The sequence below is a fragment of the Ostrinia furnacalis genome, unplaced genomic scaffold (genome assembly GCF_004193835.3).
Source record: "Ostrinia furnacalis isolate ACB-3 unplaced genomic scaffold, ASM419383v2 OfSCF3544, whole genome shotgun sequence".
Classification (NCBI taxonomy): domain Eukaryota; kingdom Metazoa; phylum Arthropoda; class Insecta; order Lepidoptera; family Crambidae; genus Ostrinia; species Ostrinia furnacalis.
The window spans coordinates 208,024-233,150 of record NW_021133783.1 but is presented as its reverse complement, the minus strand read 5'-3'; the positions used below and the strand labels follow the sequence as shown (position 1 = coordinate 233,150).

The window sequence follows — 25,127 nt, the reverse complement described above, 5'->3', positions numbered from 1 at the left end:
TCGTTGTGAATTGAAATTAATTAATTAATTAAAAAATTATAAAACTTCTCGAACAACGCAAAGTTCACTCGGACTTTTTGTATTTATCTTCTGCCACTTTAGCTCTTCTACGTGTATATTATTTTGCTTTAATTCTTTGATATGACATGAACATTACTCTAACGAAAATATCAGAATTTAATTAATCTGTGTACGTATTTTGTAAATAAATAACCGTATTTATTTAGTTGCATATTTCAAGAGTCATATTTATTATACCTATACCAGGCCTGTTCATCTCCGCGAGTTTACATCGAAAACAAAACACGCATGATGGGCCCACCTTCAGGATACTATTCGACAAGGCCTCACATACGAGCGAACATTGACTCACACACGCGTATTCTTGTGTATGATGGAAGAAAATAAAGAAAATTGTGTACGAAATACTGTGCAGTATTTAGCTGCCTAAATAATAATAAAAACACAGAATGTACTTTTTTAAGTTGCCTCAAGACACTGAGAGGTAAATAAGTAGTTAATATTATTCATGATAATTCATGCTAAATCATGTATTTCCTCCGCCATTTTCCGCAGTTTGGCACCTCACGTCACATCATTTTGCCGAAGTCAGCCCTATAGCTTCGGCGCAGTGCCGATCACTGACGTCAACAAAATGGTGCTTGACTCTTGAGACAGGCTAAATTACACCATATTGTTAATGACATTGAGCATACATTTTTTTAAATACCTTCGCGAAGTAAAACTTCTGTACGTAGTACTTATTATTATTCTGTGCCTATACTAACGATAAATTACTTTATAAACTTTTCCTCTTTTACGCAATAAACGTACACACGGATTCCTCCAATTGCTATGGAGGCTTTTATTTGATTGGAGCACTCCAATTTATGTAAAAGCTTCATTTGTAATTAGTGGTATGTTTATTTGGTTTTCATTTTGGCTATGAAAGTATTTGGATATTGGATATTGTATAGTAAACATTTTTCATTAATACGTTCCCGGAATGCGAACGTATTGATATTCCAATGCCATACCACATTGGCTACCATTTCATGAAATTGTGTCATTTTATTAATATTATATTGACTGAAAATGAGACTAAAAATAAAAAGTAATTAAATTTTGGACATTATTTAATGCCAATTTTAATACGTAACCAAACCTGGATACAGCTATTTTTGGACATCATTGACCTACATTTTAAAGATAAATATTATAAAATAGAGATAGATATCATTTTGTATTCCATCAGCTAATCGCAAACTGGCTAGTATTGAAGTTGCGAACTTCCAATAAGTGTATGTGCAACCTATCAATGGAGCAATATGCATGGACGTATTCAAAATCACGCGCCGGCGAGGGGCCAACCCCCTAGGGGGTTGGGGGTACTGGATTAGTGACAGCACCTAGCAGCTAAGTTATGAAGCCATCATAATTGCTAAGTGTAGGTTAATAAACTAACGCCCGTATTCACAAACATTACTATGAGGTCTCATTTATTTATTTATTTATTTATATTAACCGGCAGACAGTGGTGACTGAGTTTGTTGCGGCGCTTCTTCTCAGCACTTGCCAAATGTTGGTCTCGAAGCGCTGGTAGGGTAAAAAGATTATGAGACATGTAGAGGCTCCTTAAGAGCATATTTTATGACGATTTGTAAGAACTATTTATTAGTCTAAACAAATAAAGAAATTTTGACTTTGACTTTGACATTGTTCGCGTGGACGCACAGGGTCACACACGAACCAGTCACAGAGCTCTGTTCAACGCTGTGCGTTCGATTTGCTGCTTCACTTAAGCAAGCATCGTTTGTAAATACGTGCGTAATATTAGTTCGATAAACACATTTACGTAAAATACAACCAGACTATTATATCCATAGTAATGAGTACCCAGAGTCATTTGCATCGCATAGTGTCTCACAAATGGCTAACTTAATGGCTATCCATTTAGAAATGGCCAATATCGTTTAGCAAACACATTTATCATTGAATCACTGACATTATTTTCACCTCAAATTTCTAGAACCCCGTTTCAACATCATAAAATTGTAATAATGTTTATTAAGATAAGATAAGAAAAACTTTATTTGAACAAAAAGAAAATAAAAAAAGAACAAAGGGACTCAAAACTATACACGCATATTTATTTTGCTAAAAAGTCGCCCGCTCAGCATTTAAATTAATGTTTGTTTTGAACTATATAACAAAAAACACCTCTATTTAAAATTTTGACTGTTTTCTTTACTTTTAATAACCAGCTGATGTTTTTGTTTTTAGTTTTTCGTTCACGCTGAAAGTCGCCAACAAAATGCAGGCGTTTTAATTTAGCTCACGAAAAACTTGGAAAATCCATAAGTAACTCCCCGAGAAGACTTTATTTTCCCCGCTCTGCATTTTTGTCACGGAACCCTTAACTCTCCCCGTTTAGTATTCCGTCAGCCACTTTAATATTGTGACAAAAACGTGTGTGCACGATACAAAGTTATTAAAATAATATGAGATTCAGGTCGACGGTCCAGACATATACCTAACTTTGACATTTACATACTACTCAAGTTCAATATCTTTGCTACGCCAATTGAAACTTTAGGGTAAGTTAAATCTGATGTATGTACTGTCTGAGAATGCAAAAGCTGTAGGTACATAATTGTGTTAAAACAGTTACAAGGTTTGCAAGCAGTTCAAAATAAAGAATACCAAAACCTAGCTTTACACCTAAATAAGATTAAAAACCGACTGTAAAAGTTACGGTACTTTAAAGCAATTAATTTAAAATAATTTTGTATGAGAATTGTACAGCGCATGAGTGCGATGACTACGATGATTTGCTACGGTGCTACGCCGTAGACTGCAGTCAATTTTGTGTAGCGCGTAGCACGTTTAATAGGGGAGAGTTCGGTATATTGTACCGCCGGGTAAATTGTACCACCCTCATATTTCGTAAAGTATTTATTGAATGTCTGTAATTGCAACACTCAGCGATACACAACTAAATTCAATTAATATCGGCCATGTGGTTTTTGCCGTGACAACGAACACGTGTGTTTTATTTTGAAAAGTATTTTTTCATTGTTTTCAAGTAACTTTTGACAATGCATGTTTAGTTTGTAATTTTGTTAAATTTAATCACAGGGTNCGTGTGTGTACGATACAAATTTATCAAAATAATATGGGATTCAGGCCAACGGTCCAGACATATAACTTTGACATTTACATAGTACTCAAGTTCAATATCTTTGCTTCGCCAATTGAAACTTTAGGGTAAGTTAAATCTGATGTTTGTACAGTGAGATTGCTAACCGCTGAGAATGCAAAAGCTGTAGGTACATAATTGTGTTAAAACAGCTACAAGGTTTGCAAGCAGTTCAACATAAAGAATACCAAAACCTAGCTTTACACCTAAATTAGATTAAAAACCTACTAAAAGTTACGTCATTGTGCGAGTATGTACTATCGGGGACTCTTCCGCCTGACCACTTTGTAGAAATTTTAGCGTAAGCGCATCGCTCTGGTCACGTGCTCACCCCGTCTCTAATTGGTTACGCATTTTACTATATTTTTACTACGACCAATAAGAGACAATCAGGGCTTAGGTTGCAATACGAAATACCATTGTGCACTTTATTGTCATACGGTTAAGGTTTAAAACGAAATGTTTCTTTTTCTTCAATCTTAGTTTTATTGAATTTTCTACAACAGTACTGATCCTCATTATACGGCACTCGAGCGCCCTCTGCCGGCCTCGCCGTTATTGGGTCAGTGGCGATCTATAGCGTTAGATGAGATCTTGACGATACACTTTTAAGACTTAATTTATTTATTCAATAAGATAAGGAAGATTCAAGTTTCATTTTCATTTTGGCATTGAGAGCCATTAATCTGAATTTAAGGCAAAGTATAAAAAGTCCTGCAATGTATCTAAAAAAAATTGACGTAAGTAAACCACCAGATGTAGTGGACATTAAGTTGAAATTGGTGCCCTTTAAACGTAAATGTGTATTGTCCTAATAACTTTTGAAAGTAGCCCTTTGTATCACTGAAATGTTCACTTTCCCTATAGTTGTTGCAATTCACGAAGGCGAGTGAGCTTTACATTGTGTGGTGGTTTGCAACTGTTCGTTTTTCAAAAGTTACACTGTCGTTANAGCTCCATATAATATTTTGTAGCGATTCTTTACTGGGTTTCAAATTGACTAAAATGCGACGTTGCCAAACGAGCGCTACGGATGCGGGTAATAAGCAATACTCAATCCTAAACGCTTTACATAGAGCTTGGTTTGCTAGGGCAAACATTACAGTGGTGCGCCGACGCTGCTTAGACCCGAAACATGAATGAACGGGGCGGAGCATAATCGAGCGTGTGTGTGCAAACAATTTAGGCCCTTAAGGTGTCAAGGCGTCCGAGTCCCCGATAGTACAGTCGCATGTCTGCGATGACTACGACGATTTGCTACGGTGCTACGCCGTAGACGGCAGTCAATTTTGTGTAGCGCGTAGCACTTTTGATGCTATTTCGAACCTAAATCCCGCTCTCAGAACTATAGACTAGAACAGCGGATCGCAGTTTCATAGTTTGTAAAAATTGACTCACTTTGTATTAATTTTAATTTCATTTTTTTTATGCTAGACAAGGCAGGTATTTGACCGCAATCGCACCTGGTGTTAAGTGAGATGCAGTCTAAGATGGTACATATCTGCCCTGTAAGTGCCTATTCACTCTTAAATTACTCGTATTATTTTGTGAATAATGAACTTGTTAATTAACGTGACTTTAGCTGACGTAGTTGTATTTACTGCAACCACTTTTTAAATTTATACGAGTCTAGCAGTAAATGAGAAATGATTGCAAAATATTTGTAGCATCATGAAATGTCTGTGGATAGAAACTAGACGAATATCAAAAACTAAAAATCTAAACTTTCAAATATAAATCCAACAATAGTTTAATTAATTAACAGGGCTATAAAAGTTATATGTATTCCGTCGTAATGTTTTAATGAACGATTTTGTCATTTGCATACATGTTTTAAAAGCAATTTACATGAAGTATGTTCCTAAACGCGTTTTAATGCGAGGCCGAATGAAATGACATTGTGTGTACAAAATCCAACAAGTGCGACAAATGAATCATTGTCCTCCGACTGGCCTCGCAACTATTAATTATTCGACTCCAAACCAATGGTCAATTAGAACAGACTGCTCGCTGATTAATAGATTAAGAGCTAAAATCCTCCTAGGTAAAGTAATCCCAAGAAGTAAAATGATTTGTCAAAGAAATAACAGTGAAATGTCACTTTAAAGAAACAGTGTTCAACTAGGGTGTAACTTTTTATAAGTGTTTAATTTATCTTACATGTTTTGTATTTATGTTAGTCATAATTTATTATGCCTTATCTAATCTACGTCTTCTGAACTATGAATATTTTAATAGGGTTTTCATAAATTTTTTAGTACCAAATAAATATTTTTTCTTTCTTTCTTTCTTTCAATTGATAGAGTGATTCAAGAGTAAGGTTTAGATGTAACGTTGCATTTTATTCGTGAGAAGCCGGAGCGGGTAGCTAATTCATTTTACTATTAAAAGTCGTATCATCACACAATTAGGTACGTTAGCTAACTGATTGACTGACTGAATCTAACGGTTAGATTAACGAACGAATGGAACTGAAATCTCAACATGGAGTGAGCTGTCTGTTCTCACACAGCTTATGTCAAATGAGATTGATCACCAGCACGAAGCGATAAACTAATTAGCGGCGACCGAGATAGATGGCGCTAATGGCAGGGCCAGGGTTTAGTTGCTCTTTGATGTTTTAACTTGCTGCAGATGTTGCAGGGACAACAGAAGGGCGTAGATATTCAAAATTATATTATAAATTATTTTAGTAGGCAGATGGATTAAGACACCACAGATTTACGCCCGTATTCACAAATATTACTATGGGGTCTCAATCAACAGTGCGCGTGGACGCACAGGGTTACACATGAACCAATCACAGAGCTCTATTCAACGCTGTGCGTTCGATTTGCTGCTACACTTAAGCAAGCATCGTTTGTGAATACGGGCGTTAGTTATTATAACTCTGATGATTATGATCCATCCAATTTCGGCCATGGCGACCACTCCGACTCCTAGCTGTCTTGGCGGCGCTGGTGTGCCCGAAGGTGGCTTACGTAGCCGATCTTCGCGGCAAACCCCCTCGCACATTGAGGGCATCTGAGCACGCCGCCAAAATAATTAATAGTGAATGGCGGCAGATGGACGGGCCTTCAAGTCGAGTTCAGTTGATAACTCTAAGAATAGCATAGCTAATTATTAACCGTCTTGTGTTATAACGTATATCCCGGACCTTCGTCACGCCTAAGTCTTGTCCTAAGTTAGCTCGCATTTGAGCACTAGACAAGTAACATGTGTCAGGTTAGTCTGCAAACATTGCGTGGTTCAGTCCAGCTTTGTGGTATCAAAGTTCAGACAAAGTTGTCGTACTTATTTAAGTTAGGTATCCAATGTGAGTCTAGAAAGCAGTGTATCTTCAAGGTGACCATATAAATTAATACCTAAAATAATCATCATCATCATCATCTCAGCCACAGGAACATAGGCCTCCCCCAATGCTTTCCATGTTGCCCGGTTGGTAGCGGCCTGCGTCCAGCGCCTTCCTGCTACCTTTATGATGTCGTCGGTCAACCTTTTGGGTGGACGTCCCACGCTATGCACCTAAAATGCTGTTTTTTATTCTAAATATCGCAATCATGAGATTTCAATGGAAATATTGAGATCCTTGTGCTTTAGATTGCAAATCTTTGGTCAGATCACTGCAACGATCTGAGGCACTTCATAAGGCAGTTTTAATTATACGACTCTCAAGCGCCCTCTGCCGGCCTCGCCGTTATTGGGTCAGTGGCGATCTATAGCGTTAGAGAGTTATGAGATCTTGACGATACACTTTTAAGACTTAATTTATTTATTCAATAAGATAAGGAAGATTCAAGTTTCATTTTCATTTTGGCATTGAGAGCCATTAATCTGAATTTAAAGCAAAATACAAAAAAGTCCTGCAATGTATTTAAAACATGTAGCAGAACCCAAGTAGACCACCAGATGTAGGGGACATTAAGTGAAAATTGGTACCCTTCGAACATAAATGTGTCTAATGTCCTAACAACTTTTGAAAGTAGCTCTTTGTATCACTGCAATGTTCACTTTACCTATAGTTGTTGCAATTCACGAAGGCGTTTTTCAAAAGTTACACTATCTTTATGTGCATGTACACGTACACACAAACAAGTAAAGCTCACTCGCCTAAGCTTCGCGAGTTGCAAGAACTATACTATTTACATTTGTACAACGATTGGACATCGCAATTTCGCCACAGCAAGATTCAGCTGTCCTGAATGACAGAACTACACGCCAACGGTGCTATCTGTCTTTGGGTTCTATTGGCAACTTCCGACACAGCTCGTCTTGTCGAATAGTTCTCGAGTAGATCACTTTCGAGTTGTCAGCTAAACTGTTGCTGGTATTACCTGCCGAAACTTAACCTACAACTTCTATTTGGAACCGATTTAATTGCAAAAGCTTCGGTACTATTGATTGAGAGTAGGCGCTTCTAAACAAGTTTTATACCTAAGTGTTGTAGTTTTGAAGGAGCTTCCTAAACTCTTGATCTGCGAGCGAATAAGCGATTCGTCAAGAAATAAAATTTCAGGATAATTGAATGGCACAAATATTTATTTCTTTCTTTTTTTCTTTCTTTCTTTCTTTCAAATATTATACCAACCCATCAGCTAAGTTAATATAATATGCTCATAATAATATTATCGGACTAGCAACTCCCAAATAATCCGACAAATTCATCTATTATCTACAAAGCTTTTGCCATTTGAGATGACTTTCATATTATTAGACTTTTGATGATTAAGGAGACATGGTGAATCACAACAACTGTAGTATATTAAGAAACTTATTCAATACGAATTTACGATGAAATCCACATAAACTTCGAATCTAAGATGAAGTTTTAATCAATTATTTTCAACAATAGCTTTTAATTAGGTCTTTGGGTTATGGATATTATTCAGCCTGTTGTTGTTGCTGTCACTTTTGCAATTTGAGGTAACTTTCATATTAGACTATTGATAATTACAGAGATATGGTGAATCACAACAACCGCAGTATATTAAGAAACTTATTCAACACGAATTTACGATGAAATTCGAATCTAAAACTGAAGTTTTACTTAGTTTTCAACTTTGTGTATGTCCNTATGACGGTGACGTGGGATTAGTGGGGCACTGGAGTTGTATTTATTACATTAATGGAATACTGCGTGTGTACGATAGTCTTGTTGGTGTTCTAGGAAAATCGCAAAAAATATATGTAAAAGCCTTGTTTCCGTATCTATCGGAGTCATGTATTCAGTTTCCAAGTGTTCAGCGACAACCGAATACTATTGATTGTGGTTTGTTTGCCATTGCTTTTGCCACCTCTTTAGCTCGGAATATTTATAAATACATATATAAAATTAATATTCATACATAAAAGTACAAGGCAAAATATCGGGAGAGTTTAGGCTCCATTCACCAGGTGTATAAATTGACATAATAAGTTTATTATATTTGCTGCTACGGAACCCTTTGTGCGCGAGCCCGACTCGCACTTGGCCGGTTTTTTTATTCAATAGGGTACACTTCTGTGGTGGTCCCATTGTCACCAAGTCAGGATCTGATGATGGGATCCTAGGGAAATCGAGGGCAGCCCTTAAATTTTATAGGCACGTATATCGTATTTAATATTTATTTCAAAGATATTCAAGTTTAAGCATCTGGTAGTCATCATCTAATGTTGATGAGGTGATGATGGAAGGTAAAACTCCTTAACGGTTAGGAGTTGGAGAATAATACTTTAAATATTTTAGGTACGTATGTACTATCGGCAACAGTGTTAACTGCTCATTGCCAGTCATGTCATCTCGTTCTATTACAAAGAATCGCCATTTGATTAGAGCAAGAGCAAAAACGGAAATGGATATAACATTGTGGCCGTGTGTAAGTCTAAGTACATGCAGTTTTTTAGGTGAGCTGATGATGAAAGGTCAAACTTCGTAAGTTAGGAGTTAGATGATACTTTTTAGTTGATCATATTTAATGATTTCCACCTTCGGCCTGATCGTCACTTACCATCAGGTGAGATACAGGCCAAGAGCTCGTTCCTCGTTGTGGATAAAAAAAAACTGGAAGGTAATTCGAAATAAAACGACACAATCGCATCAAGTTTGGGTTTGGTTCAATTTTAATTTCTGTGATGGGTCTGGGTGTTAATATGTATAATAAGTTTGCATTTACAAAAAAAAAATATTTAAGTATGTTTATATCCGTTTTCTAGTGAGCGGACGCTGTGAATGTACGTCACACGGGGTCACGTGACCATCGGCGGGACTCAATATTTAAGCAAACTTTGAATGCCTATAAAATCATAACTACTGGGTATTTTTGAATGAAATAAAAACTAATGTATTTGTAAATGTAAAAGCTTAACTGTAACATAGGTTTCAAGTGATTTTGCATACCTAGTAACATTCTCAATTAGTAGTCGAAATCAATAAATGAAGATAAATAACATCAAACGTTTGAAAGAAAACCATAATGTGATTACCCCTATTAGCTACGGTGACTACGCCGTAGACAGGCCATATGCCGTAGTCGGAGCTACGCCGTAGACTGAACTACGCTGTAGAGTGTAGACGACTGCATGAGTCGTAGAATACTTTGTAAATGACTATTAGTCTACCTACATTTATTTATTTTTATTTATTTATTTAATTTAAATACAAGGTTAGGCTTAGGTATAATCTAACATTTCTTATAATCTTACATTTATTATATCACTAAACATAAAAATGTTTGTTGTGACATTGCACATTCATCGCAATAGCTAATAGTATAAAATTAATATTATAGGAGGGCGTATCAACAAATATATATAATTTCGTTGAGTGCGTTTCTTACATTTAAGTGATTTTCCCACGATTAAAATTAAGCAATGTTTATTATTATGAGTACTTATTATAATGATGAAGTTCACTCGATAATCTATACTTATAATAAATCTGTAGAGAGGTCAATTCTGTACATGAAATATATTTTCAAAATAACTATCAGGGGGTGATTAGTGATCGATACTGATGCCAAAAATGCAATCAGTAAAATTTTTGTCTGTCTGTCTGTATGTTCCTTATAGAAACAAGAACTACTCGACGGATTTTAACGAAACTTGGTACAATTATTCTTCATACTCCTGGGCAGGTTATAGAATACTTAGGAATTCCCACGGGAACGGGAATTAGCGGGAAAATCCTTATGTATGAAAAATCTAAACCGCTTAAGTTAGACGCTTGAAATTTGGCATGCAGGTAGTTAGTTACTACAGGATATTGAAAAAACATTTGTATGAAAAAATCTAAACCGCGTAAGATAGATGAAGGGGGTAAAACGGGATCCACGCGTACGAAGTCGCGGGCGGCCGCTAGTTTCCAAATATAATCTTACATTGGAGTTGTTTGACCCACTTAACACACGTCTCCATTGTGTTCTACTAGGCTTCAAGCGAGCTTCATAATTAAGGAGTTCTTCATGTGAAAGTTTCTTCGTATTACGTATGCACGACAAACTCGTGCGATACGAGTGAGGCGCCACCATCGTGCTTGAGAATCCAAAGATACACGCAAACGTACTTAATATTGACGTGATTATGCTATAATATACGGATTTGAATTGCGGTTTTGTAGAAATTACTGATTAATTTTAACACATCCAGCTGAGCTAAATATAAATATGCTAGACTAGTGTTAGAAGAAGGCTCACCACAAATAGTCCAGCGGTCAATGAACTAATTTATTGGTATAGTTCTTTTAAAGATCCTTTAAGTCCAAAATGTCATCAGCCTGTAAATAATTGCGAACTCGAGAATGTCACAGGTTTAAGACATACCTACTACAAAAGACTAACGCAATTGAAATCAGATAACGATAACGCATCGAAACAAGATTGTCTCACTTATCATCTTGTAGATAAAATGGGAAAATCTGTTCAGTTTAGTTAGTATGGTAATGCCCCCAAAAATGATCACTTTAAATTCTCGATCCAGTGTTTGTTAAGGAAATACTAGGAAAAAAGTGTTCCGTGAAATAAAATAATTAATTGACCAAAAAATGGTGTCTATTTTTCTGAATATTATTTTTAGAAAACGTTGATTGAATTTCAATATTTCACAATGTAAAATGCCTGAAAGCGCTTATGAAAAATTAAAGCTGGACTCAGTGGTTAGATTCAAGGGTGGATTTGCACCTCTGACACAACTCTGACTTCTGCAGTTATATTGCAGTGTCGACGATGCGTTTATAATACATGATCAAACGAACTTCCAAGTGAAGTTCGATCAGTATTATATGAGTCACTTTATTCGAAGATATAGTTCTAAATATTATATGTATTTTAGAATACATATGTCAGTATAACACGTAGTCCTTTTATTGCTTGAGCAACCATTCGCACACTTTTCAGATTTAACGGTATTCGATGTATCGATTAGAAAATAAAATCAATTTCTACACTGGTATCCCTCCTAGCGCCCCGCTCCCTGCATCGCGCCATCTTTACTTCATTCTTTAGAGTTTCTCCGGATTCGGCAAAACTTAGATGGGCAGGGAATCGGGTGGGACCCTTTTCTATATCTTCGAATAAAGTGACTCATATAATACTGATCGAACTTCACTTGGAAGTTCGTTTGATCATGTATTATTATTTCGTCACTTTATTCGAAGATATAGTTCTATATTATTATATGTATTTTAGAATACATATGTCAGTATAACACGTAGATGTTTAGAGATAAGTTTTGCCGAGTAGCAAAATATTATGAAAGATAATAATTTTGTGTATACCTTATACCGAACCCCAAAGAGTTTAAATAAAATAATGTAATATGACAATAATAATTTTATTATGATTATTGTAAATAATTTTATATGTATTAACAATTCATATTAATGCTAAATTAATATTCGTATCTTGACTAATTCGAAACAAACCAAAAAGGCAATAGTACATACCTAGTTCATTTTTAGTATGAGAACGGAACAACTAAGGGGACTGATCTTGTAAACAAACCGATCTAGCAAAAATTTCATTGTTTACTAGTGGTCTATCATAGAACCTAGCAAATGTCTCCGATGTTGATGTCCAACCCGCCGTTTTCCGTATCACATCGAGTGAGACGCCCGCGCTTTTGGCCGCAGATGTGGCGGCATGCCGCGTGCTATGCGCGTTAAATATCGCCACATCTACTCCACTCGCCGCTAGGACTTGTTTCACCCATCGCGCGATCGTCTGACTCGTCGCTGGTCGGTACGGTGGTTTGAATGTCAGCAACAAATTATCGTTAGCGATAGTTCTTACTTGTTCCGTTCTAGATAAATAATCTTTGATAGCAGTTGCTGGACATATATCCTCGTTTTCACGAAAAAAAGGAAGAATCAACAATGGCTGTGCTCGTCCTGCGCGAGAAGTTTTAATTATGTCAGAAATAAATATTTTAATATCATTGTTACCGATTTTTATATTTTTTATTTTGATCAAAGAAAATGTTTGTGCTCTATGCGCTGTACACAGTGCTAAAAGAATAGTGACTTTTTTTGTCAATTTTTCAATGGAAATCTCACTATGGGGCTTCCAATGCGCTATATGATTAAGCACAATTTGGGGGTCCCATGTGCCTACATATTTGGGATGAGTTGGCCGAAGCTTGTAAACTCCTTTAAAAAATCTCGTAATTAATTTATAATTTCCAATATCACAATTTAGTAATAAACCTAATGCAGCTCTGTGGCTGTTAAGGGAACCGTATGCCGCACCCTGATTATAAAGGTTTGTAAGGAATGACAAAATCACTGATTCGGAACAAGTGTTGTATGGATCTAAATCTAAACCTATGCAAAATGGCCACCATAATTTATATGTGCAGCTATACTGTACAACAGTATTTTGAGCTAGCGAAGATAACATTATTTCTAATGCTTCCTCCGGGGTTCCTTTTCTTAGAAAAGACTCCCGGAGAGCCTCGCGACACCCAGGGTAAGTTTGAGCTGTTGCCTTCTCCTGCAAAAGAAATTTACTATGTGGTCATTTGCATCGAAATAAATAATTTCTGATTTACACATGTGCCTTAAGAATGGGAACCATGGTTGAGAGGGCCAAAAGGGGAAAACAAGTATGCCTTCTGCTCTGTCCNAAAAAAAAAAAAAAAAAAAAAAAAATTAATTTTTACCTATGTTTAATGAAATTGAGACTATAGTTTTCCATTTTAAGTGTAATCCTGTACCTATTTTAGGATTGATATTGAACTTTTTTAATGTTACCGTTTCTTTTTAGAGTAATAGTCATTTAACTCATGTATTACAAAATTTCTTAACTAGTGAAAATTCCTTAGAAGAAAATATTAAAAGTGACTAGATGAAGTAATTGCTTGGTTTTTCTGAAATATATTGTGTTAACGACGGACAACTACGGAACCCTACATTGCACGTGGAACGACACGCACTTGGCTAATTTTATTATTCTGAAAAGGAAATATGATATCTTGATATTATTCTTCTGCCCAATTGTCCCTGTGAATGTTATTTCAAAACTGATTTAACAATATTTTTTTGTGAATTTTATCATGGAAGCTAATTGCATTGACGATGATATACCTTGTTTTATTCAGAGGAATGGCGGTATTGTTTTATTACATGACGGTCGACAGTACTACAATTTTGACATTTCAGAAGTGGTACAGGAAAATGGCATAATATTGTCTTTATTATAATATGTACTTAATTAATTATAATTAGGTTTTACTTTTATCTACGTCCATGTTACTTCATTTATTTTTATCGATGTTCATTTGTTTTTGTTTTTTGGCCAAATTCAAGAAAAGCTAGTCCTCTTGGTCACGTGTACAATTTAAGTTGGTTGGGTTTTACGGCCAAGGGTACAGCGGTTAAAATTTATTTTCCACTGTACCATCAAGGGAACAGCCAAGGGTACACAGGAAAATAAGGGTGCAAAATGGCCACCATAATTTATATGTGCAGCTATACTGTACAACAGTATTTTGAGCTAGCGAAGATAACATTATTTCTAATGCTTCCTTCGGGGTTCCTTTTCTTAGAAAAGACTCCCGGAGAGCCTCGCGACACCCAGGGTAAGTTTGAGCTGTTGCCTTCTCCTGCAAAAGAAATTTACTATGTGGTCATTTGCATCGAAATAAATAATTTCTGATTTACACATGTCCTTTAAGAATGGGAACCATGGTTGAGAGGGCCAAAAGGGGAAAACAAGTATGCCTTCTGCTCTGTCCGTCCTAATCTTTTGAAGGCACTTTGGTATTAGGGTAAATGGGGGGAAGGCGTAAAAAAAGTAAGGATGCCAATCTAGGGTAAACGCATCCACCTTAAATGAATCTGGGTCCCGCATCCAAGATATATACTTTTCACACTTGGCATTGGCGCGAGAAGCGAAAAGATCTATGTCAGGTTTTCCTAGATTATTAATAATTTTCTGAAACATTGCACTGGAAATTTCTAATTCTGTATCCACATTTTTGTTACGCGATTCTTGATCTGCTTCTATATTGTCTTTTGTATTAATATATGATGCATACAGCCATATTTTTCGCTTCTCGCACCACTGCCAGATATCTCTGGTAATTTCATTTAAATGGGGGAATTGAATTCCTCCCATTCGATTTATGTAACTGATAGCTGTGACATTGTCACAACGTAACAAAATAGCGCATTCGCACATTTCTCGGGCAAATGTTTTCAATGCAAGGAATGCTGCCTTGAGTTCCAAATAATTTATGTGAAATTTCAGCTCGTCTACCTTCCATTTACCCCCTGTCCGAGTGTCATTACAAAAGGCTCCCCAACCCTGCCTAGATGCATCAGAAAATATTTCTAATACAAATGTAGGTTTTTCCAATTGATTTTTATAAGTAAAAATATTGTTGGCCCACCAAGTAAGATCTGGCAATATTTCAGCCGTGGGTGTAAATTTTGCACCGTAGTTATTATGGTTTTTGAGTAACGCTAAATGTTTCTCCCTTTCCAGTAATTTAGTATACATCCAGCTATAGTTAACAGCTGGACATGCTGCTATCAGCACTCCAATCAACTGTGCAAATTCTTGGATGGAGCATCGAGGTAGGGTCAGGAATTTTTGGACGAGAGTAAAAATATGTTTTTGCTTTTCGCTGGGTAAACTGAGGGACATTTCAATAGAGTCAAAAACAAAGCCTAAATATTTACATTTGTTAACGGGATTAAGATGACTTTTGTCATAATTAATGACAAACCCTAACCATTCTAGAAGTTTTTGGGTCTCTGTTACGTTGTTTAGGCACTCCTGATAACTGGAACCAATGCACAAGATGTCATCTAGGTATATAACCGATTTAAAACCTCGATTTCTAAGATAACCTATAACCACTTTCATAATTTTTGTGAAAGTTCTAGGTGCGGCAGAGAGACCATAAGGCATTGCATTAAACTCGTATGTAATAGTCTGCATGTTATTATCCTCGAATTGGAATCTTAAGTACTTTTTATGCTTGGGATTAATCGGAACTAATAAATATGATTCCTTCAGGTCTATTGTGGCCATGAAACAACCATGTGAAATTANCGGGGTTCCTTTTCTTAGAAAAGACTCCCGGAGAGCCTCGCGACACCCAGGGTAAGTTTGAGCTGTTGCCTTCTCCTGCAAAAGAAATTTACTATGTGGTCATTTGCATCGAAATAAATAATTTCTGATTTACACATGTGCCTTAAGAATGGGAACCATGGTTGAGAGGGCCAAAAGGGGAAAACAAGTATGCCTTCTGCTCTGTCCGTCCTAATCTTTTGAAGGCACTTTGGTATTAGGGTAAATGGGGGGAAGGCGTAAAAAAAGTAAGGATGCCAATCTAGGGTAAATGCATCCACCTTAAATGAATCTGGGTCCCGCATCCAAGATATATACTTTTCACACTTGGCATTGGCGCGAGAAGCGAAAAGATCTATGTCAGGTTTTCCTAGATTATTAATAATTTTCTGAAACATTGCACTGGAAATTTCTAATTCTGTATCCACATTTTTGTTACGCGATTCTTGATCTGCTTCTATATTGTCTTTTGTATTAATATATGATGCATACAGCCATATTTTTCGCTTCTCGCACCACTGCCAGATATCTCTGGTAATTTCATTTAAATGGGGGAATTGAATTCCTCCCATTCGATTTATGTAACTGATAGCTGTGACATTGTCACAACGTAACAAAATAGCGCATTCGCACATTTCTCGGGCAAATGTTTTCAATGCAAGGAATGCTGCCTTGAGTTCCAAATAATTTATGTGAAATTTCAGCTCGTCTACCTTCCATTTACCCCCTGTCCGAGTGTCATTACAAAAGGCTCCCCAACCCTGCCTAGATGCATCAGAAAATATTTCTAATACAAATGTAGGTTTTTCCAATTGATTTTTATAAGTAAAAATATTGTTGGCCCACCAAGTAAGATCTGGCAATATTTCAGCCGTGGGTGTAAATTTTGCACCGTAGTTATTATGGTTTTTGAGTAACGCTAAATGTTTCTCCCTTTCCAGTAATTTAGTATACATCCAGCTATAGTTAACAGCTGGACATGCTGCTATCAGCACTCCAATCAACTGTGCAAATTCTTGGATGGAGCATCGAGGTAGGGTCAGGAATTTTTGGACGAGAGTAAAAATATGTTTTTGCTTTTCGCTGGGTAAACTGAGGGACATTTCAATAGAGTCAAAAACAAAGCCTAAATATTTACATTTGTTAACGGGATTAAGATGACTTTTGTCATAATTAATGACAAACCCTAACCATTCTAGAAGTTTTTGGGTCTCTGTTACGTTGTTTAGGCACTCCTGATAACTGGAACCAATGCACAAGATGTCATCTAGGTATATAACCGATTTAAAACCTCGATTTCTAAGATAACCTATAACCACTTTCATAATTTTTGTGAAAGTTCTAGGTGCGGCAGAGAGACCATAAGGCATTGCATTAAACTCGTATGTAATAGTCTGCATGTTATTATCCTCGAATTGGAATCTTAAGTACTTTTTATGCTTGGGATTAATCGGAACTAATAAATATGATTCCTTCAGGTCTATTGTGGCCATGAAACAACCATGTGAAATTAAAAGAGAAACCGTCCTATAATCTTCCATTTTAAAATGTGTTTTTTGTATGGATTTGTTCAACGATTTTAAATTCAAAATAAATCGACTATCTCCATTAGGTTTCGGAGCTAGGAAAATGTCCGATAAATATTGATTCCGAGATGGTTTACATTCAGTAATGGCCCCAAGATGGAGTAATTTTTGAATAGCTTTGGACATCTCAGTCTTTTCTTTCGGTAGCCAGTTACGATGCCTGTCCGCCACCATATTTACCTTTTTACAAAATGGTATTGGGTAACCATCTCGAATCCAATTTAAGACAAGTCTATTGTCAGTTATATTACACCAACAACTATAGAAATATTGCAATCTACCGGCGTGTACCTCTATGTCCGAGGGCCTGCACGGGGAGGTTTGTTCCAAACTCTCGATGGGTTGAAGCTGGTCTGTTGCGTCGCAGGTTTCTGATTCGTGTAAGGTTTCCTGGAACCTCCGCGCCCCCCCCTGTTCGGCGTCGAGCGAGAGGGGCCTCTCCAGTTTCCCTGAGGCCTTGTCGTACGTGAAGCCGATGTACCTGGATTCGTCTTGTTGTCCGGTTTCTTAATTTGGGATCCTTGCTTTTCGATGGCTTTTGAAGCTTTGATTTTTTCTGGCAAGCCAGCACCAAAAAGCAACTCGTCACGTTCAGTATCCTGAATCAAGTTTAGGAAGGACTTTTCTAAGCCTTGTGTTAAAGACTTTGTTCGCGTTTGCGTTTCTGAAGCATGTAGATCTGATAAGACCCGACAAGCGTCTGATAAACATTTAATAGCTTGTATCTTATTGTCACTCGTGAGCAAAAGCGTCATAGCTCTATTGATCGCCGTTAGGCCTACACCCAATTGTTGTTGAGAACATTCGATCTTTTTGTCTCGTGTACGAGCGAATTCAGAAACTGCAGCAGCGATTTCTGGATTAAGAAGAGGAGCTCGAAACAGCTTGCAATTTTTTGGTATAGCATATTCCTTAACTAGCTTCTCTTTTTGTTCCTTATCAGGCAATCCTTTGCGCAGGATTGGAGCCCATCTCTGCGCTAAATCTGGGTGTATGTCCTCTCCGTAGGTAACTTCTTCCGGGAGAAGTTCCCCTAAAGCTATGAGCACGTCAGGGTCTAACGAGGGCAAAGTCGTGTCTAATATCGAAGTCTCTGGATCATTATTCGACTGATCATTATCCATCAAGTTCAACCCCTGATCTGACGTAGACGCCTCAAGATCATTATTCGACCGAGCAGTTGTTTCACTGTCTGCAATATTCTCGTTTATAGCGACACCTAAAATAGACGTTTTTGGTAAGTATTTGCAAAATAAAAAATAAAAATAAAATGGCTGAGACAGTGAGTTGTTTTGTCATGGCAGGTTGACTCACGGTCAACTCTAGTTAACTGATACCCTTTGGTTAACTCACGGTTAACTCTTGGGCCAAATTCGCTTTTGGTTGACTCACGGTCAACTCTAAGCTTCACTATTTGAATAAAATAACTTGTGATATGATTTGTAAAACATTATAAAATAATATCGACAAAAGTGGGTAGTGATGAAAACTTTTATGCTTACCCAAGTTTTCTTCGCTGTCCGATGAATCCGAATAAACAATAACACGTTTACGACGTTTGCTTTCTTTACTTTTAAGTTTTTTAATCTTTTTGGTATAATACGCAATTTGTTCTTCTGCACTACGTTTAGGCATGATTGCTAATAGGAACGTATATTAAGTGAGCGAAGCGGCGTTCCGTTGCGCGCACAATAAAATAATGAAGTAAAGATGGCGCGATGCAGGGAGCGGGGCGCTAGGGATACCAGTGTAGAAATTGATTTTATTTTCTAATCGATACATCGAATACCGTTAAATCTGAAAAGTGTGCGAATGGTTGCTCAAGCAATAAAAGGACTACGTGTTATACTGACATATGTATTCTAAAATACATATAGGTAATATTTAGAACTATATCTTCGAATAAAGTGACGAAATAATAANCAATTAAAGATTGTCTCACTTATCATCTTGTAGATAAAATGTGACAGAATAAAGGAAAATCTGTTCAGTTTAGTTAGTATGGTAATGCCCCCAAAAATGATCACTTTAAATTCTCGATCCAGTGTTTGTTTAGGAAATACTAGGAAAAAAGTGTTCCGTGAAATAAAATAATTAATTGACCAAAAATGGTGTCTATTTTTCTGAATATTATTTTTAGAAAACGTTGATTGAATTTTAATATTTCACAATGTAAAATGCCTGAAAGCGCACATGAAAAATTAAAGCTGGACTCAGTGATGAGATTGATGGGTGGATTTGCACCTCTGATACAACTGCAGTTATATTGCAGTGTCGACGATGCGTTTGTAACTCGCAATATGCTGCCCATTTTGTGCCGTGCCCCAGGACTTTAATCTCGAAATCTTTTCTACATTCTCTGTTTGGCGTAGGTATCCTTTTAGTTGAGGCTGTTTGAACTAGAAAATATTAAAAGAAGGTAACATCTGTTTTAAAGCAATATTTTTGTAAATTGCTATTGCTCTTGGATCTTCGCAACTTTCTGAAAGAATGAAATAATATGTAAAGGTTCAGAATAACAAGAAAGAACAAATATCGCTTTATAGATGAGTTCTCGTTATTACACTTTTATAATATTATATCCATTCATCACACACAATGACCACAGTAGCTTGCAGTATCAGTCTATGCCTAATCTACCTACCTACATGATAGACAAACATGGATATTCCAATATGACTAATAGCTTGTACTTATTTAGTCATATTTGAACTGCCCAAAGTTCTTCAGATGGCATGGATTTCAGTTAAATTAAATTAAGGACGGCTTTGAAACAAAAGATTCTACCTAGCAAAAGGAAACGTCAGCCATAAATAAATAAATCTTTCACTCCCCCACTCGCACAGTTTTATGTAAAAGCAAGTTGAAACGGAAAAAACACAATTGGTTGGTTCTGTAAGGTATCATGAAGTTCCATCTGTAGGGTACGTAGGTACATTGCATGTTCATTTTATTAAACTAGGATAACGGTGTTGACTGTCCAATTAGTCTGTATATTTATTGAACTATCTTAAGAAAAAATATGTATTGTTCAGTTGTTTGTTTTCCTAAATAAATTAAAAAAAAAACAGTTATCGTACTCGAAAATCTAATTTAATTAGCGAGTCCCACTTTTCACGCGATACCAGCATGTCTTCCGTGTCCCGAAATAAAATTAGTTAGTCCAGTGTGCTCCATTTTAAAATGCACAAAAATGCTATAATGTGTGCAGCGGAAATTCGTCGTGGGTGAATTTCCGTGTGCAACTTTTTAGAGGTCGCGTCGCAAATGTGCTTTGAAACTGTTTCCCGAATTTAATTTTTATTTTTTATTTTTTTATTTTTTTACGACGACTGGCAAGGGACAAGCATGAGAAGCTCAGCAGCGTACTTTAAAGTTTTTCAAAACAGCTTTGTTTGGGAATCGCAAAGCTAACGTAATGCTGTACCTGTACGAAACTAATAGTTTGTGTACAGTTGTTATTTATGAAATTGGGATGTCTCCGACCGGAAAATACTGTAAATCTATATACCGTAAACGATCATAACAAAAAATGATTTTGATATTAATAAAGCTATACTAACTCCTTCTCAAACATTTATAATGGAACGGAAACTAGTTCAATAAATATTAACAATACTATTCTCCGAAAATCGAACACGAGATGTTTATATCTGTTTACCAGAAGCGTGTCGAAGTCGTGAAATACAAACTTTTAATTATTCTGAAACATACCACTCCGCAGCAACGCCACCTATTGGACGAAGTTTCCTCGTTATAAATATTTTGCCACTCGAAATTTTGTTTTCATTTTGGCTCTAAACTTTTCCTAGTGTTATCTGTATTCTTAGATAGCGTTGCTAAACAATTTGGCGGTTATCACACTGCGCCGCGCTCCGCCGCGGAGCGCGTGATTTCATATAAAAAATCCCGCGCGCAGACGCGTTTTCAGTGTGTTGTGCCGCGCGTGTTTTCTATACAAACTGAGGTACTTGCATACAATGATTAAATCTGTCGTCACGCGCTCCGNTAACCGTCTTTGGTAGTAATAATTATTTATGTAGTGATTGCAATAAATTTGTAAGCACTCCCTATTTCGATAAAGCAGTCTTCAATATTTATGCAACAGTTTATATTAAATGCCCATGGAATACTTGTTGTCAACCTTATCAATTACAGTTCTAGATGTCAGTCATCGATATCGGCAATTTTTAGTCAGGGAAGCGTGTTAATAAATTAGTATAGACCTCATATTGTGATCAGGGGCGTGCAGCATTTAAGCCGACCTAGCAAACAATATTTTCTGAAATAAAATCAGCAACTACATAGTTTAAAAATACTGTCACAAAATAATACTAAAACCAGCTACTTCGTGTAACGAATTCCGAGTTAAAAACCTTGCTATTTATCAAATATTTCAAATTTGATAGGTTTCACATATTTAAAAAAAGTTGCTACAATGTATACTTCCCGTAACCATGTGTCAGCAGCAAGCCTTCGTCAGCGCTAAGCGTCGCGTCGCGAGGAAGGCCGCGTGCTCGCGAGATAAAAACGTCCTGCCCGTGACAGTGGACATGAGCACAACATTAATTTTCACAAAATAGTTGTTAGTCGTTGGGAAAATTTGGTGCTTTTTGTTTCCTGTTTCTTTATGGTCTGTTTTAGAAGTTTTTATATTCTTGAACCACAATGAATGAAAAATGTGATTAAAATCTCTTTGGGATTAATATAATATTTCCCATATTTTTAGTAAAAATTTATGGTAGTAAAAACTTAATCTCGTTCGTGCTAAAATAGTATATATCGGCAATGAACCGCAAAATCTTTATTTTCTATAAATACAAATGCAAACAGATGATTTAAATACAAAATGAAACGTTCTTCAAAACACAAAAATACGAAACAACCAAAGAAATTGTGAAACATTAAAAGCATCTAAACATAGACAAGGGTAAAGTTCTGCGTTTTATTTTAGCCATTTTGAGCCACCGACGCGAGTGCACTCCGCCGAATTTTATCTGCTCAACTAAACAAACCTGAACTAGTCTCGATTGTCGAATATTAAGATACGGGCATGGCGAAAATAGCGAGCTTCATAGAAGGGTTGCCAAGCGCGTAATAAAATAAAGTAGGTTTATTTTTAGGTTAGGTTTTTTTATTTCCCTTTAAGAAACAAACAGCATGAATTAATATAGATTCTAGGTTCTGTTGCTAAATAACCTTACCGAGTGAAATTAGGTAGTAATCAAAGAAAAATAGAATATAGCTAATAAACGAAAATGAGCTAGATTTTACCTCGTCGTCGTCGTTTCAGCCAAATGACGTCCACTGCTCCCGCGACTTTTACCAGATCGTCGGTCCACCTAGTAGGAGGCCTGCCCACGCTACGTCTTCCAACTAGATTTTACCTAATTATAAATAAATCTTCTATTTTACGAGTCAGCCCAAGAAATTATTTGTGAATAGTGTACAGACCTTGCTTGTAAAGTGGCCTTTATCGGGCTATCTTTTTTAGGCCATAATTCGTTATTCATTACAATTTCCGCAGTTATACTGGTTTTAAAATTCATGAACGTTAATTCTGTGTAATATTTTTTATTAACACAATTTCTAATGTCATTTGCACCATGTATTGGTTTCCTATTACAATACGAGTACATAGTTAAATAAACGTACATAATAATATGTTAACAACAATGAAAATATTTGCCAGTACTGGGCACTACATTGGCAGTGCATATGCCACCCCTGACAGGGCCTGTCTGTAGTGGAAGATGACTGTCTGTACCGAGAGGGTCGCCGCAGACGTGCCGCAGACGCTGTGGATGATAGCCGATCGCGCTGCAGCTTTCTCTCCACATTGGGCCACTAAATCAAAGCAAATTACTTGTTAACTTTGCTAGAAAGCAAAAATAGACATCCAGATGAAAACCGTTAGATATTAGCAATAGCCTATTGCAAACAAGATTTACAAGATGTATACTTCACTAGATATTTAACATGTAGCATTTGATATACTTGTTTGAGATAAATGGGTGTAGTTCAATCCACCTAAATTGGCTGTCAGCGAGTTTGAAAGTAATAAAAATCAAAACACCCGACACAGTTTGATCGTTATACGATTTTGTCGCGCGAAAACGGCTACGAAAACTCGTAGCTCGTAGCACTGTAACAAATCGTAGCGGACGCGCGCTACGAGAGCCGACGATCAATTTTGCTTAACGACAGTGGTGTCAATGTTTAGTGTTATTTATTTAAAAAGCTACGTACATACAGCTAATAACAAAATATACAATGTAATACACAGCGCAAAATGACTAGATTTTTCTTTAAGCTGTCTCTTCAAGTTCATATTCTTCAAAGTAAATAGAGATCTTAGAAGTGAAAGTTTATTTTTTTGTAGTCTCGTCTAGATAATTATAAGTCTGGGTATTTAAAAGTTCATTATTCTGTGATTAAGCGTAAAATAATTGACTTGAGGTCTTCAATGCTGAATTTTGAGCGCTTATTTGATCGCAAAACCCCAATTTGCTTTAGGTGCCTAATAATATGGTTAAAGTTTTGAATACTTTTTCGATAAAAAAGGCGACTTTATTTTTCGAAAACTCAATTCAAGTTTGTATGTATCAGTCCGGAAAACGAGGTTGAAAATTCAGTTAGCGTCGATTGATTGCTCTTTTATTCCAATGGATCCTTGGCGCTGTCACAATAAGCATGTTAACGCGTGTCGTTGCATATTAATTGCGTTCAATCGAAACGTACAGAATCATAAATAAGTAACTACCGATTCACATCATTTTTGGATTTAAAACTGTATCCAATTGTGAATATAGTTTTTCTACAGTCAAAACAAAATCCTACAATCCAGTATTAATATTTTTCTATTAATGGAAATCTGTGGAAAAGATAACTAGTCTAAATTATTCATTAAACCCCAAGAACGTGTTTAAAAGAGTCAGTTTCAGCAAAATATGAGCAAAGTTCATACGCGGGCGGGACAAAAATTAAAAATTATGCTGAGATATGCGGCGGGCGCAGCTTATGCAAATGGCGCCTGCGCGGCCGCCGCAGCCGAGCGGCCTACGGCGCGGATTGTTGCAGTCTTGGGCGGCATTGTTTTAAATTCTGTAAAAATATTTTTAAACTTTTTAATATCGGCGACTACTTCAAAATACAAGAACTTTTGTATCTTATCTGGGCTGATTTCAACCTGATTTAGACCAACGCTGGCGGTGAAAAACTGGCCAACTTGAGATCTGAGGAAATCAGTTAAAGTGAAAAATAAGACAATGGCAATAGAACAGAGGGTAGTCAAAAAGTTAAGTTTTGGCAAAAGCGACGCTGCGGTACTTTTGGTTCAGTACTTTTGCCGGCCAGTGCATGCAATTTTGTGAAGTTAGCCTTCTTCGTTATGCTTTGTCGCTTCGTTGTGATTGCACAACGGAATCTCTTATAGCTACAAGATTACTTTGAGCAGTTTTAGGTAACTTCAGCTAGTCGCACTGCTACAATGCGACCGCGTGTCGCCGGCCTAGCACGCAAAACGAAAAACTCGCGAAGCGCGTTGCCAATCAGTCGGCACTCCAGAATATCGACAGCCAATAATTGAATAATACGTTTTTTGCCTAGCCTCGTGGATGCGCAGATTTCATGGACAATTTTGTATTATGAAATAGAACAAAATATTAAAATTAAATTTGTGCTAGCGTTTTAACAGAAGTTAATTTATCCCCATAATTAGTTTGATGACTAATAGACGTAAAACCTATGTATTTGTTGAAAAGATCTCGTCGTCTCAGTGTAGTGCAGTCATTG

At 36.6% G+C, this 25,127-nt stretch overlaps 1 protein-coding gene across 2 annotated transcripts; it reads right to left on the bottom strand.

The window, feature by feature from the left end:
• Positions 1-15,729: 15,729 nt before the first annotated feature.
• On the bottom strand, positions 15,730-19,004 carry LOC114357922 (uncharacterized). 2 transcript variants are annotated; one of them, XM_028311729.1, is made up of 3 exons: positions 18,836-19,004; positions 17,625-18,552; positions 15,730-15,804 (listed from the first exon to the last, which is right to left on the bottom strand). In XM_028311729.1, the coding sequence occupies exons 1-2, from the start codon at positions 18,966-18,968 to the stop codon at positions 17,627-17,629; spliced, it is 1,059 nt and encodes a 352-aa protein (XP_028167530.1). In that variant the 5' UTR covers positions 18,969-19,004; the 3' UTR covers positions 15,730-15,804; positions 17,625-17,626. The 2 variants fall into 2 exon arrangements, with proteins under 2 accessions (XP_028167530.1, XP_028167529.1); XM_028311728.1 differs by lacking the exon at positions 15,730-15,804 and having other exon boundaries at positions 16,942-18,552.
• Between the last annotated feature and the right edge of the window lie 6,123 nt (positions 19,005-25,127).